Source organism: Colobus angolensis, unplaced genomic scaffold (genome assembly GCF_000951035.1).
Source record: "Colobus angolensis palliatus isolate OR3802 unplaced genomic scaffold, Cang.pa_1.0 Scaffold1, whole genome shotgun sequence".
NCBI classification, from domain to species: Eukaryota; Metazoa; Chordata; class Mammalia; order Primates; family Cercopithecidae; genus Colobus; species Colobus angolensis.
The window spans coordinates 13,002,000-13,009,033 of NW_012110918.1; the positions used below are offsets into that span (position 1 = coordinate 13,002,000).

General features: G+C 51.8%; 1 protein-coding gene across 3 annotated transcripts in view; it reads left to right on the forward strand.

The window, feature by feature from the left end:
- Positions 1-7,034, forward strand: part of MGAT5B (mannosyl (alpha-1,6-)-glycoprotein beta-1,6-N-acetyl-glucosaminyltransferase, isozyme B) — a 102,784-nt gene that overhangs the window by 81,012 nt on the left and 14,738 nt on the right. For 2 of the 3 annotated variants that reach the window (XM_011952641.1, XM_011952505.1), the window contains one exon: positions 3,994-4,124. In XM_011952641.1, coding sequence (XP_011808031.1) covers positions 3,994-4,124 — 131 coding nt within the window. Of the gene's footprint in view, positions 1-3,993; positions 4,125-4,637; positions 4,644-7,034 lie in introns of all 3 variants that reach the window. The other variant, XM_011952573.1, reaches the window with a different exon arrangement.

Genomic DNA, 7,034 nt, shown 5'->3' on the forward strand with positions numbered 1-7,034 from the left:
CCTGCCTCAGCCTCCCAAGTAGCTGGGACTACAGGTGCCCGCCACCTCGCCTGGCTAATTTTTTGTATTTTTAGTAGAGATGGGGTTTCACTGTGTTATCTCAATTTCGTGATCTCATGATCCGCCCGCCTCGGACTCCCAAAGTGCTGGGATTACAGGCGTGAGCCATCGCACCTGGCCTTTTTTTTTTTCTCTCTCTGAGACAGAGCCTTACTCTGTCACTCAGGCTGGAGTGCAATGGTGCGATCTCGGCTCCCTGCAACTTCTGCCTCCTGGGTTCAAGCGATTCTTGTGCATAGCCTTTGGAGTAGCTGAGACCACAGGCACACGCCACCTTGTCCGGCTAATTTTTGTATTTTTAGTAGAGAGAGGGTTTTACCTTATTGCCCAGGTTGGTCTGGAACTCCTGAGCTCAGGTGATCCACCTGCCTCAGTCTCCCAAACTGCTGGGATTACAGGTGTGAGCCACTGTGCCTAGCTGGAGAAACATCTTTATTGAGGCATATTATCCTGTCGGACTGCAGGTGGCCAAAGACGATGGAGCAGGTAGGAGGGGGAAGCGGAAATGGGTTAAGAGGCTTCTGCAATATCCTGCAGTGAGTGAGAAAATGAGGACTTGTCCCAGGGTGGAGCCCACTGGATGTGGATTTCCAGACCTGGCAAACTCCTACTCATCCTTCAAAACCTCAAGTCAAATGTCTCCTCTTTTTACCATCACTTTCACTGATCCCCTCATCTACTCCAGGCAGAATGTATTGCCTCTTTACCTCTATTTTTATAATTCTTAAACTTAACTCTGTTAAAGCCTATATTGAAGTATGCTAGAGTTATTTGCTTATACATTGCTTTTCCCTGATAGATCATGAACCACTCAAAAAGGGGCCACTAATTGGTTTATCTTAATCTCTCTGGAGCCAACCTAGGTCCTCAGAGAACATTAATTGATTGAATAAATCGAAGAAAGTGGGGACAAAAGGGAAGAGGGAGGCTGGCCAGTTTTAATGGCTCAGAGTCCAGGAAGGAAATCAGGAGCAGGCCTGTTCCCATCTAGCTGACTGATTTCCCCAGAGAGCTAACTGGGGGAGCTGCTGCCTCTCCTGGCCTTACCCTTGCTCTGCCCCCAGGAGCTCTTGGCTTAATGGTCCCTGTTATTTTAATTGGTTGCAATACTTCCCTGTTCCCCTCCGACTGGCTTAGCTAATCGTGTTCTAAATGTGTCCCTTCTGGTGGAGCTGGTGGAATGAAGGCAGTTTAGTGCAGGATTCTTCAGCTTTAGAGAGTGGTGGAAACGGGAGAGAGGGCTGGGTGGCAGCTTTGGAGGAGCCAGAGGGGAGGGGGAAGATGGGTGCTGGTCAGGTAAACAGGGTCGGTCAGGGGCTGCTTTGCCTGGCGTGGACAGAGCCTCCTCAGACGGAGAGCTGTCCTGACTCTGACCACCCACAGAAAGAACTCCAGGCCTCCAGGGCTCCTCCTGACCCTCCTGAAGCTCTAGAGGAGAGATTGGTTGGTTCTGTAGTTGGATTTTCAGGCCCAAGAATCTGTGAGCTTTGGGGGCACTTACACAGGAAACCGTCATCTCTTCTAAGCTGTACCAGATGTCGATTACTACATCTTGTGGGCCTGGAGGGGTGGGTGGAAATACTACAGTAGATCTACGCATTTGATTAAAACATGCATCCCAATTGGAGAAACATTAAAATGTGGGGAATGTGCATTCAAAATGAAGAAATAGGGTATTTAGAATCGAGGCTGTTGTGGGAAATCAAGGCTGGGCGGCTGCTCCCAGACTCCTCACTCACCATAGCCCCTTCCATGCAGGAAGGTAGATTAAATATCATTGGATTCAATAAATGGTTTATTCGGGATCCTAGTGCGCAGAAAGCAGTGCTTGTGTGTCTTGCAGATTCGCAGCTCTCATGTTCCTCTTAACCCCTCCCTGGCGGACAGAGCTTTAGCAGTCACTGTGCTCCACACATGGCCATGGAATTGGAGCACGAGATCAAACATGTTGCCTGGCCCTGGTGTGTGGGTTCCCGGGAACAAATAAGTCAAATCGCGAGGAAGTCCCGGGGCGATCCCTGCTTTAACACAGACCTAACTGCCGCAGATGGGGCCACAAAGGGAGGCACAGTCCACCCGTGAGAAGGCTTCCAGGAAGAGGTGTTGTGTGAGAGGGGCCCTGAAGGCTGAGTAGAATTTCCTCATCCAAGACAAAGGGACGAGGGCAGTGCAGGCCAAGGGGACAGCAGCAGGGACAATGCTTGGAGGTGGGAATGGGAGGCTGTCTCCCTGTCTCATCCATCTTTGTCCAGCATTCATTCAGCCAGCCCAGGCTCTAGTTTCAGGTGCTGGGGGCACAGAAGTGAACAAAACAGAACCATTGCCCACAAGGGGCTTCTATTTTAACAATTATTATTATTGTTTTTGGAGATGAGTCTGCTCTGTTGCCTAGGCAGGAGTGTAGTGGCGTGATCTCGGCTCACTAAAACCTCCACGTCCCAGGTTCAAGTGATTCTCGTGCCTCAGCCTTCTGAGTAGCTGGGATGACAGGAATGTGCCACCACACCCGGCTAATTTTTATATTTTTAGCCGGGGTTTTGCCATGTTGGCCAGGCTGGTCTTGAACTCCTGACCTCAGGTGATCCACCCGCCTCGGCCTCCCAAAGTGCTGGGATTACAGGCGTGAGCCACCACACCTGGCCTATTCTGACAATTATACATGAACAAATAAATATATAGTCTAATGTCTGGTCAGTAAGTGCTGTGATGAAAAATAAAGCTGTTAAGGGGACAATGAGTGACCGGGGTCAGGAGAGACCTCTCACCGGCCTGTGAGCACAGTTCTGTATGGAGAGGGGTTGCATCCAGCAGGACTCTGGGTGGGCTGGATGGTCAAAGGTGCGGTGGGAGGGGAATGCAGGCAGAGCCTGGTGATTGTCGGGTGGACTTTGGCATATGGGGTTTTGTGCAGAGGAGGAACCTGATATGGCCTAGATTCAAGAGTGTCATTTCAGAGAAAAGACTCTACCAAGACAGCCACAGGAATGGGGAGGCAGCTGTCAGGGTGGTCCCACTGAGAGCTGACATGACCTAGGCCAGGGTGCAATCATGGAGAAGGTGGAGAAAGTTCCACCTGGGATGACAGACACTGCCTATGGGCTCAGGTGGCGGGTGGAAAGATGAGTCAGCGGTGCAGCTGAAGCTTGGTGCTCTGGGGACTGTGAGGAGGGCAGAGTCCCTGCTGGGTCACCCGGGGCCTCAGCCTCAGTTTCCTTATCTGAAAACAAACAGGGGGACTTGATGACCTCTTAGGCTGCTGCTGCTGCTGCTGCTGGTGCTTCTTCCTTCTTCTTCCTCCTCCTCCCCTTCCTCCTCCTCCCCTTCCTCCTCCTTTTTCTCCTCCTCCTCCTCCTCTTCTTTCTCCTCCTCCTTCTTTTTCCCTCCTCCTCCTCCTCCGTCTCCGTCTCCGTCTTTGTCTTCGTCCTCTTCTCCTTCTTTCTCCTTCTTGCACAGGGTCTCACTCTATTGCCCGGGCTGGAGTGCAGTGGTGCGATCAAAGCTCACTGCAGCCTTGAACTAGTGGGCCCAAGCGATTCTCCCACCTCAGCCTCTCCAGTGTCTGGGACTACAAGGCGCGTGCCACCATACCTGGCTAATTTTTCTATTTTTAAATAGAGACAGGGTCTCACTTCCTTGCCAAGGGTGATTTCAAACTCCTGGGCTCAAGGGATCCTCCCGCTTTGGCCTCCCAAAGTGCTGGAATTATAGGCGTGAGCCACTATGCCAGGCCTAGGTTTGCTTCTGCTCTGAGCTTTGTGGCAGTCTCTGGGAAGGGGGTTCCCAGGCCAGGGCTCTCCGGACCCGCACTCCTACGCCCCGCCCGCTTTCCCACCCCTGCCAAAAGAGGAACTCTAGGGCGGGGCAGTCCAGGGAGGCCTGGGGCTGCCATTGGTTGTTTGGCTACCCCATTCCTTTTGCATGCTCGGGCTGCAGCTCACACCCCCGACAACTCCTTCATGGGCTTCGTGTCCGAGGAGCTCAACGAGACGGAGAAGCAGCTCATCAAAGGCGGCAAGGCCAGCAACATGGCTGTGGTGTACGGCAAGGAGGCGAGCATCTGGAAGGTAAGCACGGCCCCTGTGCGCAGGAAGCACCAGCCTGCCCGGCACAGGCCCCCGCCTGGGTCCCGCATCTCCTCCTTCCAGGATGCTGCGCCCACCTCCCGCCCAAGCCCTGCATGCTGGAAATGTCTCCCATGAACAGTTCAGGACAAAAAGTTCCTAACTGCTATTTAAAGACACCCAGTCTGGAAGCTGACAGCTTGTCCCCCGGACTCTCGTAATAAATGATTCCTTAATTGAGGACTGTGACTAAATCTTCCACCCTCCCAAGGAACAGATCAATAGACAATGTAAGCCCAGAAAGGGCGTCGTCGGTGGGTGGGGGGTGGTCAGGCTAGACTTGGGGGTTCTGTGGGATGAAAGGCAGAGAGAAGCAAGAGAAGCTTAGAGATTAGAACCTCATCTTCAGGGTTGGGGGTCCCCAGAGAGGAGCTGCCTGCATGGGGTGTTGTCTGTGTCACCACTAACCTGCTGTCTCTCTCTCTGTTCCCTGTGCTCCCCCTGGCCACGAGGCAGCTCCAGGTATGGAAACCGCTTGCCGCCTGCCCCTTCTGCCCTCTCCTCCCTTCCCCTCTCCAGCAGCCGCTCCAGGGGTCTCTCCTCGTGATGTTCCCCTGACTCAGGCTCTCTGGGGTTTGTGGTTCCTGTGGATGGACCAAGGTGGGGAGGAGGGTGATGGGGACAGCAAGGTCCTGGGAGCCATCTTTCCTGGCTCCTCTGTGACAGGGAGGCAGGTCCCTGGAGGTCAAGGTCCTGCTTGGCATGGCCACAGGGCAGCTCCTGGGAGTGAGAGGGACCAGCGTGTGATGGGTTATTGCATCAGGCAGGTGGTATGAGGTCAAGGTCAATAATGAAGATACCAATCAGGGGAAGCCCCTGCACCCTACATCAGGCCTGTTACATGATTGTTGGATTTAATCACTCTCACAGCTGTATTAGATCCAGCTGTCCCAGGAAAACCCCAAAATAATCATGATTTAAACAAGATGGAAGTATATTTCCTTTCCTACTTGCAAATTCCAGAGGTCGGGAGGGCTGGTGTGGCGTTCCTGGGGGTCTTGTTACCTTGACCCGCCGTGTTGAGTTTCCACCCTGGCCTTGTCTCATGGTTCAAGATGACTATAGGCATTCGAGTCATTACATCTGCATCCCAGTCAGCAAGGAGAAGGAAGGAGCAGAGGGGACACCACGTTTCCCGCACTGCTCATCAGCTCCATCTTGGCCACAGGGCCATGCCCACTTCCAGGGGAGGCTGGGTGACTTTATTTCCAGGGAGCTCAGCTCAATGTGCCCAGCCCAGTTCTGGGTTCTATGACTGAGGAAGGAGGAGAGAAGGAGGACTCGGAAGGGGGATCTCACCATCTGGGTGGCATCCACCCAAGAGGCTACTGTTCACCGAGAGCTTGCTGTGTGCCAGGCATTGTGCTGAGGGCTCATGTGCATCTCTTATTTCACCTTCACACCATGAGGTAGGTACTGCGTGTGATCCTGCCCACTCCACAAATGAGGACACCAGGGCACAGTGGGTTAGAAGGTGACCCATAGCTAGTCAGCGCCGAGCTGATGTTCCAGCCTACATCAATCTAAGTCCAGAGCCAGGGGTGCTTGGCCCTGACTGCACAGTCTGTTCAGCATTGTGAAGCCTTGGAGAACGGCAGAGAGAAGGCTTGGAAGCAGGAATCAAGGTCCAAGACCTCTGCTGAGATGTCAGAGGTCACTGTGGGGTGTGGAGGGAGGCGCTGGGAGGTGAGGCTCCCCATGCTGATTGCCACAGCTGCAGGGAGGGAAGGCTGGGAAGCTGTGGGTACTGGGCACTGGAGAAGAGGGCAGAGTCGGAGGGTTGTGGAACACATGGGATCTACCTTTATCAGAAAATGCTATTAAGAAACTGGCCCAAGAGAATGAGAGGTTATGAAGTCTGGAAAGAGAAAGGTTTTATCTCTAGCGCTGGAACTTCTGTGATAGCCTGAGGCAATCCTGTTCAGCTAGAGACCTCAAAGAAGCTGCTTCCAAAAAAAGACATCCTTGCTCTGGTATTTGTAACCAAAGGAAGTCAGAGGTGGCTGGATGAAGAGAAAAATGAAAGCAGCATCCTGGGAGAGATGCCTTCCAGAGTTCAGGGCACCAGGTGGCCGAGAAGCAGAGGAGGAAGGAGGGAGGGGAGATGGAAGATCATTTATCATCCTTATGGGGAGCAGGAGCTGGGGACCCAGGGCAAGGTGTTGGGTGATTTTTGTGCTAAGCGGGTCTGTCTTATTCTGCATTCCCCAGAAAGTGGAGCCTGAGGCTAAGGCTTAGGTGCTATTCTAGTAGAGTGTAGTCCCAGGAAGTGAGGGTGAGGGACCGAGGGAATGAAGCAAGAAGGAGGGAAAGGCAGCTGGTTCAGGCCCAGGGCAAACCCACCCTCATCCCTGAAGGAAACATTCCAGGCCCTCAGAGAGTCATCTGGGTGAGCTTGGGTGGAACTTTTCAATCCGTAGGTTGCAACCCATGAATAAATTGCAAAACCAACTCAGGGAGTCTTGACTAGCCTTTTTGGTTCGTGTACAATTTTTTGTAGAAACATATGCTTTCATTTCTCCTGGGTAAATGCCTAAGAATATAATGGCTGGTTAATACTGTAGAAGTGTGTTTAACTTTTTTTAAAAAGGTGGTCATGCCATGTTATCGTCCTACCAGCAACGTAGGAGGCTTTCAATTATTTAACAAATTCATCAATGCTTGAGATGGTCAGTGTTGTAAATTTCAGCCATTTTAACAGACATGGAATGGTGTCTTCTTGTGGTTTAAATTGGCATTTTCCTAATGACTAATGATGAAGATATTTTTGTGTGTTTGTTAGTCTTCCATATATCTTTTTTGTTTTTTTGGTTTTTTTTGGTGATGTGTCTTTTTTTTTTTTTTTTTTTTTTT